This window comes from Bos indicus x Bos taurus, unplaced genomic scaffold (genome assembly GCF_003369695.1).
Source record: "Bos indicus x Bos taurus breed Angus x Brahman F1 hybrid unplaced genomic scaffold, Bos_hybrid_MaternalHap_v2.0 tig00011646_arrow_arrow_obj, whole genome shotgun sequence".
Taxonomy (NCBI): Eukaryota; Metazoa; Chordata; class Mammalia; order Artiodactyla; family Bovidae; genus Bos; species Bos indicus x Bos taurus.
In genome coordinates, this window is record NW_020867870.1 from 1,813 (window position 1) to 17,297 (window position 15,485).

General features: G+C 40.8%; 1 protein-coding gene across 1 annotated transcript; it reads right to left on the bottom strand.

The window, feature by feature from the left end:
- Positions 1-3,786: 3,786 nt before the first annotated feature.
- Positions 3,787-14,102, bottom strand: LOC113889245 (dynein heavy chain 7, axonemal-like). The gene is made up of 4 exons (XM_027535999.1): positions 14,096-14,102; positions 13,880-14,010; positions 13,589-13,774; positions 3,787-3,954 (listed from the first exon to the last, which is right to left on the bottom strand). Exons 1-4 carry the CDS (start codon positions 14,100-14,102, stop codon positions 3,787-3,789), a joined length of 492 nt encoding a protein of 163 aa, XP_027391800.1.
- Between the last annotated feature and the right edge of the window lie 1,383 nt (positions 14,103-15,485).

Below are 15,485 nucleotides of genomic sequence, written 5' to 3' on the forward strand. Positions count from 1 at the left end.
CATTCCATGTCCACCGAAAATAATCCTTTAAGAATAAAGGCAAAATGAAGATGTTCTCAAAATTATGGGCCAGCAGATCTACTCTAAACAGATGCTATGCTAAAGTTCTTCACCCTTAGGGGAAATGATGCTACAGTGAACTTTAGAAATAAATGAGGACCAAAATGGTAAATACAACAGCTATTTCCCCCTCTTAAGTTCTTTCAAATGTATATGAATACTGAGGCAAAACACTGAGTGTGTGTGGACGGGCAGAGTTTCAATGCATGTAACACATATGACTGCTACTAAGTTGCTTCAGTCGTGTCCTGATTCTGTGCGACCCCAGAGACGACAGCACACCAGGCTTCCCTGTCCCTGGGATTCTCCAGGCAAGAACACTAGAGTGGGTTGCCATTTCCTTCTCCAATGCATGAAAGTGAAAGTGAAAGTGAAGTCGCTCAGTCGTGTCCGACTCTAGCGACCCCGTGGACTGCAGCCTACAGGCTCCTCCATCCAGGGGATTTTCCAGGCAAAAGTACTGGGAGTGGGGTGCCATTGCCTTCTCCAATACTTATGACTACAATAGCATAATCAGGGGAAGGGTGGAGGGGACTTGTACAGTACAAGGCGTCTACGTTTTAACTGAATGTATAACATCTCTAGATAGATTGTGAAAATTTGTACTGAAAAATAATGCAAGGTAGTATAGTTAAAATTGATTAATAAAAATGGGGTACTAAAAATGGTGGATCATTCAAATATTCTAAAATAACAAGAAATGGGGAAGAGGGCAACAAAAAATCAGATGTAAAAACAGAAAAATAATAATCTGTTACATCTAATTTCAATGATATCAACCACCACCATGGTTGGATGGCATCATCAACTCAATGGACATGAGTTTGAGAAAACTCTGAGAGATAGTGAAGGACAGGGAAGCCTGGCATGCTGCAGTCCATGGGGTCACAAACAGTCAGACACGACTTAGTGACTGAACAACATGATGATATATGCAGTCTGCATGGAAGAAGGAATTTAGATATATAGCAGTGGTGCATTTCAAAGGATTTTGCTGTTTTCCTCTTTACACACACACACATACATACACAAATTAGATCAAAACAGACAAATAAAGGTGGGTGTTCTTCTCAGTTATTATTGCTGCTGAAATAAACCTAATTTATCTGACTCCTGTAGAAATTAAAACTTAAAGACATTTTTTAGAAGCAGAGTTATATTGGATATAGGTATGACCTACTCACCAAACTGCTAAATAATCCCAATACTTTCCCTGTGAAACATTCAGATATTATCCAATTACATTCAGTGTTATCACTAGTCCTTGAAATTCTGATCAGCCAAGGACCTTCAAGTGTCAAGTAGCTCTAAAAGTTAAGTATGTTCTAACTTGTCCAAATTTTATATATTCTTCCAGTTTCCTAAATTATTGACTCCTCCTTCAGCTGAGTAGTATGTGAAAAGTATCTAACACAAATCAGGTCTTTAGTAAGTGCTCTGTATTAGATACTATTATCAAGTAAGTATCTCTGGGGAAGGAAGAAGACACTGACAAGGAACACTTATCTGACACTTCAAAATGATTCAAGCATGCGCACTCACTCCCTCAGTTGTGTCCGAATCTTTGTGACCCTTTTGGGCTGTAGCCCGCCAGGCTCTTTTGTCAAGAAATTTTCCAGGCAAGAATCCTGGAGCCTATTGTCATTTCCTACTACAGGAAATCTTCCCAGTCAGGGATAAAAACCTGTATCTCCTACACTGGCAGATGGATTCTTTACCGTTGAGTCACTTGGGAGACCCTCAAAATGATCACCCTTAACCTATTTTCCTGAAACCTCTCAGTAAAAGATTACCAAAATCATTGACAAAAAAAACCAAGAATGAAAAATGTTACTATTTCCTTCTTAGTAAGGTTTCTACCATTACTTCTTGCTAAGAATACAACACTTTACAAACAAATAGCAAACACGTAGGGTTATGGCTCATTAAAACTATTTTCTACTTCCTGAAATGGGAGTTCATCTTGAAAAATAATCACTGAAAGATTTGGAATCTTAAAAGTGGAAATACTCATCAACAGTTCCAGTATTATGAAATATGACTGGACCTAAAAGAAAGGGTAGTTATTTGCTGGAAACTAACAAGTGTATTATTCTCCACTGAATAGATAACAGTTATAGGAATAGGTTTAGATGTCCTATAGGTAGAACAAAGGAATATAAATCACAAACCAAAATAATAAATGCATAACTACTACTACATGGGACATTATCAATTATTTTCACAACCGTTTGAGAAGAGCAAAGGTTTTTTCTGAGAGGGAAACAGCAGCAGCAGCAGCAACAACAACTGGACTATTATTGAGGCTGAAGATAATCGGTCCAGCTGGACAAGGTAAAGGTAGACTTCTTTATATTTCTACCGAAATTTTTAAAATAAAATTTTATTATCATTGTACTTGTATAATATTACATTTTGACTTCTGCAGGATGCTCACCACCAAAGGATTAGTTTCCATTCACTACCAAACCTTTGATTCCCTTTACCTATCTCACCTTCCCCTCACACCCCTTCCTCTCTGGTAACCACTTTGCTCTCTGTATCCATGTGTTTGCTTGTTTGTTTATTATTGATCTACTTACTTATTTAATATTTCACATAGGAGTGAAAACATACAGTATTTGTCTTTTTCCATCTGACTTATTTCACTTAGCATAATACCCTCAAGGTCCATCCATGTTGTTACAAGTGCAGGATTTCATCTTTTTTGTGGCTGAGTAGTATTTCCTGGGAAAGTTTAGTCCTTTTACAATAATCCAGTAAATAAATGCTATAAAAATCCATACGTCAGGATCATTTGCTGAACAGTTAAGAAATTTGTTCACTATAATTTTAATTTGTAGAATAATTTCATAAATATTACTCATTAAAAACAGTAATAACTGGTTTTTTACCCATGGTGGCTAATTCTGTTTTAAACATTTACATGCCTCAACCATTTTTACTTTAAGTAATATCATATCAAGTATTTTATCAGTAGTAAACTAACAACTAATCAAAACATGTAAGACCAAAACCGAATGTTTGCTACTGATGGTTTACTTGTGCTATTCCTAACATGCTAAAACCTCCAAGAAGACTGGCCCAGTGACAGAAGACCCTTCATAATGTGACCTTGAACATAACACAATTAATAGTTGTCCTTACAGTAGGGCAGAGTGAAGTTCTTGGCTACTGAAAGGCAAGACCCCAAGGAAAGGTAAGGATGGATGAGCCTCCAGTATTCTCCCAACCTCATCTCCATGGGTTTTATTTACTAACCAGGAGATTCTAGGAATAGCACCACTTTTTGAAAAGCCCCAGTCAGTCCAGGACCCAGAAATATATCCATACCACTTAAGGTGGTCCCACACCCAGCAGGGACTAAGACATCATCACCACAACTTACCCCTGGATGTTTCATTAACCTACAATAACCAAACCCTGTGTTCTATGAGAATAAAATTTGGGACTTCATTCACTTATGGCAGGGTTTTTGCGCTATTTGCTAAAAATTGATTAAAAATTAAGCAAAAGTCATCTGTGGTTTTTAGTTTAATTACTACTGTCTCCAATACTCAACTGCTCCAACATTAATTGGAGAAGGATGTGCTCATCCATATTTAATTTAACTATTAAGCAATTTTTTTCAATACTATAAAAGTTTACTAGCTGCATTAAAAAAAGGTATACAGATAAACAAATCTACTGATTGACAGAGAACATTTGTGAGAAAAAAATATTTCCTTACATTATGATAATCCCATTATCAATAGAAAATGAGTCAGAAGGTAATCCAGCAATATTCCAGGCTCGAATTGTCACTGCTTCTCCCAGGATATTCATAAGGGAATAATCTTCAGAGCAGGGGATATCTCTTCTTTTGCACAAATTTGTCCACTCCTTGATTTGGTTCTTTGAGACATACACAAAGAGATATAAAAATGAGGCTGTTTTGTAAAATCCTCAATTATACTTTGAGCCAACAAATCATGGTTGAAACTACCTTAAAGTTGATTTGTGTTCATCATATTTTTAAGTAAAATTATAATTCAGAAGCTCTACTATGTATTCAAATGAAAATTATATCTACTGTTAAGGTAAAATTTAGATAGATCACTTACTAGTGAATTCAGAACTTCATATATGGAAAAAATAATTGCCAATTATGATTCTAAAGCTTCATTTGACAAAGTAGATGGAGGTTACCATGTTTTTCTATATATTTTCTTTAAGTTATGAAGTCAATATTACTATAATATTGTGGTACGAAAGTAAATCCAATTTGAACCAGTAGGGGACACAGAAAACATCTGTATCAGACTCTCACTTATTCTGGGGGTGGGACTATAGCTGGGCTCTTAGGCACAAATAAGAATCAGGCCACACACTGGAGTTTTGCTTACCCTACCTGGGCACAGTGTGCTAGGATGCTCAAGAATACAAAATGGTGCATCAAGCTTAGGTTCATACTCAGAAAATCAGAAATCAAGGTCCAATATGAGGTTACAGACCAAAGGGTTCAGAAATAGTGAAAAATATGACTGGAGAGAAAATAGGTTAGGAAGGGGCATATATATGTGGTATTGATACCAGTCCATGGGCAAATAAAGATGCTGTGTGTGCCAAGTGTGTGCCTAGCCAAGAGGGCATGGTAGGTACTACCATCTCCCTCAGGTTCCTGCTGAGTAGATTGGACCAATATTCCTTTGGTACATGAAAACGCTATGATGGTTTGGGGACAATTGATGCCTTTCATGACCTTGATTACCTGGTTATTCCCTAGAATGGCCCACAGCTGCGTCTGTGTGATGTTCTCTCAAGAGTCAATTCAGATTATGAACCTTTGTCAGGAATATCGACAAAATGATACTGTGTTCTTCTCACTGCAGCCCATCCATGGCACAGAATTTCACACTGTCCATTTATAGATGATACTTTTGTTTTGATTAAAGTGTTTCCTACCAGGCTTTTCTGTCATAATTATATGATCTTAGGTATGATTAAGGCTTTCTTGGATGGTGGGACACAACATAAAGTCACTCATTAGATGAGAGGCAGAACTCCATTACTCAAAGCTCCAAATAAGAGAAACCTCCCTAACAGGAGGCTATACCTGACACAGGGTAATAGTGAGCTTGAACTGCAGGGGGCAGTTTACAAATGTCAAGCAGAGTGGTGTGGAGTTGGCTAGGTTTCCTGGGCTTCCTGAGGACTGGTCTCTGGAGTAGTTCCACAGGCACTGGGAAGAAGGGACTAGGTATCTGGGGGGTCTCTGGAAGTTGTGAAAGTGAAAGTCACTCAGTCGTGTCCGACTTCTTGTGAGTCCATGGACGATATAGTCCATGGAATTCTCCAGGCCAGAATACTAGAGGGGGTAGCCTTTCCCTTCTCCAGGGAATCTTCCCAACCCAGGAATTGAACCCAGGTCTCCCACATTGCAGGTGTATTCTTTACCAGCTGAGCCACAAGGGAAGCCCTCTGGAAGTTGGGTATGTGCCTATTGTAACCCAGGATTATCATAGCCTGATAAGGCAAATGGTTGAGGTGAGGGCTTAGCAAACTGCCTATAAAGGGGAATTCAGAGTTGTTAATCATGATTCAAGATTGAGTTAAGACAGCACACTATTGAATACTTACTAAGTATCGTCTGCGTTTTTTATTTCCCATGAAGTGATGGGACCGGATGCCATGATCTTCATTTTTGGAATGTTGAGCCTTAAGCCAACTTTTTCACTCTCCTCTTTCACTTTCATCAAGAGGGTTTTTAGTTCCTCTTCACTTTCTGCCATAAGAGTGGTGTCATCTGCATATCTGAGGTTATTGATATTTCTCCCGGCAATCTTGATTCCAGCTTGTGCTTCTTCCAGTCCAGCGTTTCTCATGATGTACTCTGCATATAAGTTAAATAAACAGGGTGACAATATACAGCCTTGACGAACTCCTTTTCCTATTTGGAACCAGTCTGTTGTTCCATGTCCAGTTCTAACTGTTGCTTCCTGACCTGCAGACAAATTTCTCAAGAGGCAGATCACGTGGTCTGGTATTCCCATCCCTTTCAGAATTTTCCACAGTTTATTGTGATCCACACAGTCAAAGGCTTTGGCATAGTCAATAAAGCAGAAATAGATGTTTTTCTGGAACTCCCTTGCTTTTTCTATGATCCAGCGAATGTTGGCAATTTGATCTCTGGTTCCTCGGCCTTTTCTAAAACCAGCTTGAACATCAGGAAGTTCATGGTTCACGTATTGCTGAAGCCTGGCTTGGAGAATTTTGAGCATTACTTTACTAGCGTGTGAGATGAGTGCAATTGTGTGGTAGTTTGAGCATTCTTTGGCATTGCCTTTCTTTGGGATTGGAATGAAAACTGACCTTTTCCAGTCCTGTGGCCACTGCTGAGTTTTCCAAATTTGCTGGCATATTGAATGCAGCACTTTCACAGCATCATCTTTCAGGATTTGGAATAAGCTCAACTGGAATTCCATCACCTCCACTAGCTTTGTTCGTAGTGCTGCTTTCTAAGGCCCGCTTGACTTCACATTCCAGGATGTCTGGCTCTAGGTCAGTGATCACACCATCGTGATTATCTGGGTCATGAAGATCTTTTTTGTACAGTTCTTCTGTGTATTCTTGCCATCTCTTCTTAATATCTTCTGCTTCTGTTAGGTCCATACCATTTCTGTCCTTTATTGAGCTCATCTTTGCATGAAATGTTCCTTTGGTATCTCTGATTTTCTTGAAGAGATCCCTAGTCTTTCCCATTCTGTTGTTTTCCTCTATTTCTTTGCATTGATCGCTGAAGAAGGCTTTCTTATCTCTTCTTGCTATTCTTTGGAACTCTGCTTTCAGATGTTTATATCTTTCCTTTTCTCCTTTGCTTTTTGCTTCTCTTCTTTTCACAGCTATTTGTAAGGCCTCCCCAGACAGCCATTTGGCTTTTTTGCATTTCTTTTCCATGGGAATGGTCTTGATCCCTGTCTCCTGTACAATGTCATGAACCTCATTCCATAGTTCATCAGGCACTCTATCTATCAGATCTAGGCCCTTAAATCTATTTCTCAATTCCACTGTATAATCATAAGGGATTTGATTTAGGTCATACCTGAATGGTCTAGTGGTTTTCCCTACTTTCTTCAATTTCAGTCTGAATTTGGCAATAAGGAGTTCATGGTCTGAGCCACAGTTGACAGGTATAGTATGTCATCACAGATGAACTCTGGTTAGAAATTTAAGTGGCTCAATTCAACATCTATAGGAATGTAGCAGCAGAGAATAAGTTAAATTAACATGAGGGCCTCTGAACGAGCACATAAAAATACAAGCCAAGAACCCTGGCTAATAATCAGGTGGCAAAATAGATGGTGGAAATGGAAAACTGACCATTCAGGGTGATATCTTGTTTGGAAGAAAAGCTATCACAAACCTAGATGGTGTATTAAAAAGCAGACATTACTTTCCTGACAAAGGTCCATATAGTCAAAGCTATGGCTTTTCCAATAGTCATGTATGGATGTGAGAGTCAGACCATAAAGATGGCTGAACACTGAAGAATTGATGCTTTTGAACCGTGGTGTTGGGGAAGACTCTTGAGAGTCTCTTGTACAGCAAGGAGATCAAACCAGTCAATCCTAAAGGAAATCAACCCTGAATATTCATTGGAAGGACTGATGCTGAAGCTGAAGTTCCAATGTTTTGGCCACCTAATGTGAAGAGCCAACTCCTTAGAAAAGCCCCTGATGCTGGGAAAGATTGAAGGAAAGAGGAGAAGGGGACAACAGAGGACAAGATGGTTGAATGGCATCACCAACTCAATGGACATGAGTTTGAGCAAGCTCCAGGAGATGGTGAAGGACAGGGAAACTGGTGTGCTGCAGTCCATGGGGTCACAAAAAGTCAGATGTGACTGAGTGACTGAACAACAATTTGGTGAAAGTATGTACCACCACCAGAGCAGTTTTGACTTTGATTATCGGTAGGGAAAAGATCTCTTTAAAATTTCAAATTAAAACATGTATAATATCATATAAGAAACGAATCGCCAGTCCAGGTTCGATGCAGGATACACGAAGCTTGGGGCTGGTGCACTGGATGACCCAGAGGGATGGTATGGAAAGGGACGTGGGAGGGGGGTTCAGGATGGGGAACACGTGTACACCCATGGCGGATGCATGTTGATGAATGGCAAAACCAATTCAATATTGTAAAGTAAAATAAATAAATTAATTAATTTAAGAAAAAGAAAAATTAACATTAAAAATCAATTTTAAACGTCCCCCCCCCCCAAAAAAAAAGAAAAGTTCAAATTAATTCAACTCCAGGGCCTGTATGTCCTTACAGCAACGTAGAATTTTGTCTTTGAGACTGGCATGGGCATTACAATCAAACATGTGGCCCCAGTAATGTCAGGAGAATTGGAATTTTCTACATTTTATCATGAGGAGTACTAGAAAATCTAAAAGGGTGGATGAATAATTGACAACTACTCAGGTTCAAGACTGGACAGAGGGGCTGTAGCTACTTACTATGGGCTCTTGGTATCCAAAACCTTTGATGTTAGAGTGAAAAAATAAAAAAACCAAGATTGTTTTAAAGCCTTTTGCCTCACTTGGGTTTCCTAGTAGCAGACTCTGACATGAAGATTTACGTGAAGTGATTTGTCGGGGTCCAGCCCCAGCTGATCCAGGGTATTCGAAGCGGGGACGGTGTCGGCGACTTATTTAAATATTAATTAGAGATATAAAGAGTAATAGAATGAGGATAGCTCAGCAGGAAAATTCAGTGGAGAAAAGAGGCTGAGTAGCTCGGTTTACGCGGGAAACCAATAAAACTTCAAGACAAGAAGCTTGCACCACTTACGTAGGCCGCAGGTGTCCTTCCATTCTCCCGAAGGAGAGGAGACACTGAGGCCTCCCTGGTTGGATCTTAGAAGCCCAGGCAAAGTTAGTAAGCATGGCGAGCTCTGCACTCCAGATGGAGACTCAGCCAGAGTTTGAGAGAGAGAGAGACATGGGGAGACCAGTCTTTCGAGGAACTGATCCCAATTCTTTATTTTCCAGAGTCTGTTTTTATACACTGAGATGTTATACAAAAGTCACACAGGGTCAGCAGTACTGACTTTTATCAAAGTCAGGTGCTTCATACAAATGTATACAGAGGTATTAGGGGTGTTACATCATCTTCTGGCCAGGGGGGCCTGCTGACAATTTATGACCCTCTCCTTGTGACAGCAGTCAGTCAACACTTATTTCTCCAGGGGTGATTATTCTTAAAACAGACGCCACCCAAATAAAGTTACATTCCTATAGGGTGAGGGTGTAGTGGGTTTTAGTTAAGGAAATAATTTACTTAGCCTAAGGTCTAACGTGATTTATATCAAAGGTTAATACTTATTTCTTCTATATATTCATTAATGTGTATAAGGGCAGGGGATGTGGAGTCTTAGCAACAAACATTGGCTCAACAAATGAAAAACCCTTCACCAATACAATTTCTAATCAGCCCACTATACTTATACTAATGGTTTTCTAACTTTTCTAAGGAACCTGTTTTTAGAAGGTTTAAAGCATCTCGTGCCTCTCACGGTTGGGAGGCTGTGAGCAATCACATGTGGCCGGACAAGCCTGTCAGGCAGGCTAGAGAACCTTCAGAGGAGTTTGTAAGTTTGGAACACTCCTGTCATGCCCAGGAATTATTATTAACTGGAGCTCTAAGTTAACTCCTTCTCCGAAAGAGGTGGTGGGGGACAACCCCCCGTAAAGTCAGAGGTGTAGGTGAGAGCACAAAGTAGTAAAGTAGGCAGGCTCTGGTTATGGGGGTAGATGCTCGAGGATTTCCAGGGGGACTCCTGAGGCTCAATCCCGCCTTTGCGTATGTCGAGCCTCCTTCCTCACGACCTTTGCCACGGGCGGAAAGCCTCCTGCTGGCTCCCCGCAGTGATTTATTAAGGAAGAGATATTAAGAGAGTCAGTATAAGGATGGGGAAGAAGCCAATAAAAGGTGGTGGATTGGCCAAAGTTCTGCACAGGTAGTTTCAGCTTTATCCTATAGTGGGTGTAAGTTATTCCATGGATTTGTGTCAACCAGAAGGAAGGGAGACAGACCTTCAGGCTCTCACATCTGTCTTTCATTAAGGCCCATCTCAAAGGGAAGTAAATTCCCAGGCAATTTTAGCTCTCCAGTTCAGTTCAGTCGCTCAGTCATGTCCGACTCTTTGCGACCCCATGAATTGCAGCATGCCAGGCCTCCCTGTCCATCACCAACTCCCGGAGTTCACCTAGACTCACGTCCATCGAGTCAGTGATGCCATCCAGCCATCTCATCCTCTGTCGTCCCCTTATCCTCCTGCCCCCAATCCCTCCCAGCATCAGAGTCTTTTCCAATGAGTCAACTCTTCGCATGAGGTGGCCAAAGTACTGGAGTTTCAGCTTTAGCATCATTCCTTCCAAAGAAATCCCAGGGCTGATCTCCTTCAGAATGGACTGGTTGGATCTCCTTGCAGTCCAAGGGACTCTCAAGAGTCTTCTCCAACACCACAGTTCAAAAGCATCAATTCTTCGGCGCTCAGCCTTCTTCACAGTCCAACTCTCATATCCATACATGACCACAGGAAAAACCATAGCCTTGACTAGACGAACCTTTGTTGGCAAAGTAATGTCTCTGCTTTTTAATATGTTATCTAGGTTGGTCATAACTTTCCTTCCAAGGAGTAAGCGTCTTTTAATTTCATGGCTGCAGTCCCTATCTGCAGTGATTTTTGAACCCCCCCAAAAAAAGTCTGACACTGTTTCCACTGTTTCCCCATCTATCTCCCATGAAGTGATGGGACTGGATGCTGGGCAAAGTGGGTTCTAAGAACCCAAGGGAAGTCAGCCAAAGTAAACCACAGGCACTGGTTGTTTGATGTGAAAGCACAGGAAGCCAGGTGGGGATCTGGGTAGAGAACTGAAGTTGCTACTATTACCCTTGTGTTTAGAATCAAATGGGAAACTTTTGATGCAGCATAAATTGCCAGCTGCCCTGACCCAGGAGAAAGAGATAAATGATTACAGTGTAGGACGTGGAGAATAAATTCAAAGGAAGGAACAGTGACAGTAGAGACTAGATAAGTAAAAGCCTAGGTTGCTACAGTAAAACAAGGAAGAGATAAAATTGCCTTCAAGTCTTCTTAGATGGGATGGGATGATGTGTCTACTTGAATCAGAGGTGGGGACAGTGGATGTGAGTTCATGGAAGAAGCTATGAGCTTAGATCTTTTGTCTAGCTGAAGTGTTGCTTTGCTTCTGTCAGTAAATTTCAAGGTCTCAGTTCTGGTCTCAATGCTTTTCAGAAGCATTTGTGTGGGTGGTCCAACTGGTAGCCCTCATTCTAGTGGAAGCAGGTGACTAGGGAGTGAGAACAAGATGCTGTGTTTTGGAAGGAGTCATTGGAGAGGGCTGGATTTGGAGGGGTGCCCCAGAATGCTGACTTTCAGCATGGCACTGGAGGCAGTGCAGACACTCAGGGTACAGTGGGGACTAACAGAGAAGTGTAGGAAGCTCTGCAGCTACTTCTTCCATTAGTCCAAGTTGACGTAGAAGAGTAGAAAGAGGGCTCAGTGAGGATTCGGGTGATGACAAGTCTCATTTCTGCTCTGTCATTAACCAGCTGTGTGGTTATGAGCAATTTTCTTAATCATTATAAGCCTCAGGCTCTAAAACTGTCAAGCAAACAAGTCTAAGACTAGGTAAATAGTGTCATATTAAATGTTAATTATTTGAACTACAAGATGTCAATGCTATCAGTTCAGTTCGGTTGCTCAGTCATATTCAATTCTTTGCAACCCCATGGACTGCAGCACACCAGGCCTCCCTGTCCATCACCAACTCCCAGAGCCTACTCAAACTCACATCCATTGCGTTGATGATGCCATCCAACCATCTCATCCTCTGTCATCCCCTTCTCCTCCGGTCTTCAATCTTTTCCAGCATTAGGGTCTTTTCCAATGAGCTGGTTATTCTCACCAGGTGGCCAAAGTATTGAAGTTTCAGCTTCAGCATCAGTCCCTCCAATGAACACCCAGGACTGATCTCCTTTAGAATGGACTGGTTGGATCTCCTTGCAGTCCATGGGACTCTCAAGAGTCTTCTCCAACACCACAGTTCAAAAGCATCAATTCTTCAGTGCTCAGCTTTCTTTATGGTCCAACTCTCACATCCATACATGACTACTGGAAAAACCATAGCTTTGACTAGACGAACCTTTGTTGGTAAAGTAATGCCTCTGCTTTTTAATATGCTGTCTAGGTTGGTCATAGCTTTTTTTCCAAGGAGCAAGCATCTTTTAATTTTGTGGCTGCACTCACCATCTGCACTGATTTGGGGGCCCCCCAAAATAAAGTCTGTCACTGTTTCCATTGTTTCCCCATCTATTTGCCATAAAGTGATGGGAACAGATGCCATGATCTTAGTTTTCTGAATGTTGAGTTTTAAGCAAACTTCTTCACTCTCCTCTTTCACTTTCATGTAGAGGCTATATCGTAGATAGTTGTTCAGACACAAATGAAGACAGAAAGCTAAGAAGAATATGAAACTCATGTGCCAGGACAAGGGCTTCAAGAACTCAGAAGCCTGAAGACAGAAGCATGATCAATATGAGGAATTTAAACCAGTTTGGTTAAAAGCAAGCAAACAAACCAAAATAGTGGCCTCCAAGAATCAACCCTACTTAAGAGAAACCTTGAAATCAAGTGAATCTCAACTGAGACCATGAACAAAACAAATGCTTTGTAAAGTGACAAAGCCCCACTTTAGAAGTGGGTTTTCATTTTTCTCTCCTCCCTTGACACCAGAAGCTATTGCCAAATGCTTCAAATTTCTCTTTATTCTCATTGCCTTCTTCTGCTTTGGAAGGGCCATGTCCTGGGTTGTATTCCTAAAGAGAGCTGAAGAATATGCTGGGTCTCATTGAGAAAGAAACTGAAAAGTGGAAGAAAAAAGCCGGGAGAAGAAGTAGGGTTAGGAGTGGGGTCAAGGATAAGACTGAGGCAGAATTCATCAGAGGGGTAGGAATTTGAAGCAGGGAACTTGGTATTTATTTTCTTAGGAAAGATGCCCCTGATCAATTGTTTTTAGGCAGGCTCATCTTTTCCTAAACTAAAACTGAAGGTTTAAGATGCTTTAGCTTCTGAAATCATTTGAAAATGATTTATTATTGAGACTCATTGAGAGTAGTTGATTAAAAACATCAAAAAAAATCCTGATACCTTTATACTTGTTTATAAGAACTAAAATTTTATTACTAGGGCCTACCATTTCACATGATGTGCTAAAGTAGATCTTTTGTTTCAAAAACAATTCTAAAACAATTATAAGAGTATTTAATATAGTATTTTTTTGTCACCAAGCTAACTTACTGAATAATTAAAATACACAACTAAAAATCACTTGCGAACATTTTTCTCCCTCATACTTAGCAAGAAATCCAAACAACAACAACAAAAAAATCCAAGATTAACGTTGGATGTACCAGGAGGATCAAGAGGAGACCCTAGAGGTGGACAAGTATTCCCTACCTGTCGATAGTTAGATGTGAAGGCTCCAAGGTAAGCCACGACCCCTGAAGAAACAAGGATGTCCCCCGTCAGGTTGATGTACAGCTGCCCCAACTCCAGAGCTGTCTGGCTCCATCGTGTTTTCTCACCCCCAAGGCCTCCGATCAATTGTTCAGCTCGTTCTAGCTTTTTGCTGCACAGGTCAACCTCAAAAATAGAAGTAAACTTTTATCAACACCTACAAGTAGAGTAAGTTAAAAATTCTGCCAGATTTTAACCCCAGGGATACATTTTTAAATTACAAAGTCACACCTCGAGTTTTCCTTTTTTAGCTCTCTGTGGAAGAAAAACGTACAGTAGTAGTTCACTGTGAAGACTGGAGAGTCCATGATCTTTTAGACTTTTTTCATAGTAAAGAGAGTGTTTTAATCTAATTTGTGAAACTCATAAGAGGTATTTATCATATAACACAAACAACTGCTCTATTTAAGGAAATGAGCTACGGTTATGAGACACTGAAAGTTTTACCCTCCATTTTAATAATCAAAGTGCATTTTATTTTAAATATTCTATGAACGTTTCCCCCTAATTTAACTTACAGTTGATTTAATGATAAATTTAAAGGTTAAATGTTTAAAGGTTTTAATAATTTATGCTTACTTACAAAGCACAGTTTCCAAGCTGCTAAATTGTGTCAGCCTACTCAGACACTTGCAATTAACCTTAAATTAGGACATCAGTCAATAGCTGAGAGCCTACTTTGTGCATAAGGCTGTCAACCAAGTTTGATTATACATAATTAAGCAATGTTATTTTCAAAAAAGAGGAAGGATAATTACAAATGTGGAAAACTTGGGCAAAAGTCATTTTAAACCATGCAATAGCAATGTTCCAGTGGAATATCTGAATTATTTTCATTAATTATAAGTGACTTATCATTATTTTTAGAGGATGACAAGATTAAGTAAAGGTTATCTTAAAGTTCAAAATAAAATAATTTAGGGGAGGAGCCAAGATGGCGGAGGAGTAGGACGGGGAGAACACTTTCTCCCCCACAAATTCATCAAAAGAGCATTTAAACGTCGAGTAAATTCCACAAAACAACTTCTGAATGCCGGCAGAGGACATCAGGCACCCAGAAAAGCAATCCAACTCTTCGAAAGGAGGTAGGAAAAAATATTAAATACAAAAAAAAAGAGACAAAAGAGGGAGGGACGGAGTTCCGTCCCGGGAAGGGAATCTTAAAAAGAGAGAAGTTTCCAAACATCAGGAAACCTCTCACTGCCGAATCTGTGCCGAGCTTTGGAAGCACAGAGGGCAACATAACAGGGAGAAAAAATAAATAAACAATTTAAAACTCGCAGATTGCGAGCCCTACGGTAACTCCCCCAGCAGAGAAGCAGCGCAGACGCCTGCATCCGCCATTAGCAAACCGGGGCTGGGCAGGGAGGCGCGGCGTGGGCTGCATCACTGAGAGTAAGAATCTGGCCTGAATACCCTGAGCGCTATCTGAGCGAAATAATTTGGGCTAGCAAACCAGACTGTGGGATACCTACCACGCGAAAAGCCAGCCCTAACCTAAGACCGCCAGGCCCGCGCACGGAACAAAGGACTGAACAGAGATAGCCGGCTGCAGACCTTCCCCCTCCGGTGACAGGCAGCCAGAGCCGGAAGGGGGCAATCGCAGCCCCAGAGAGACATTATCTATAAAATTGTAAGCAGGCTTCTTTGCTAACTAAAACTTCTTGGGGGTCTGGACGGTCAACATCTGCCTGAGAAGGTGCGCTGGTTTTACATCCAGATAACCGAGTGGCGGGGAGGCGATAAGTCGCAGCATTGGCGCTCGCCTGGGAAGAGCAAATTGGCGCTCGGACCTGGGAAGAGCACAAAACGCAGGCCCAACTGAGTCTGCGCCTCT

What these genes read in the sequence shown, in the direction of transcription:
- LOC113889245 (XM_027535999.1), bottom strand. An exon ending in CTAAAAAAGGAAAACTCGAG is followed by an intron (nt 13,775 to 13,879) that starts GTGTGACTTTGT and finishes TCTATTTTTGAG; the next exon opens with GTTGACCTGTGCAGCAAAAA. An exon ending in TCACATCTAACTATCGACAG is followed by an intron (nt 3,955 to 13,588) that starts GTAGGGAATACT and finishes TATGTCTCAAAG; the next exon opens with AACCAAATCAAGGAGTGGAC.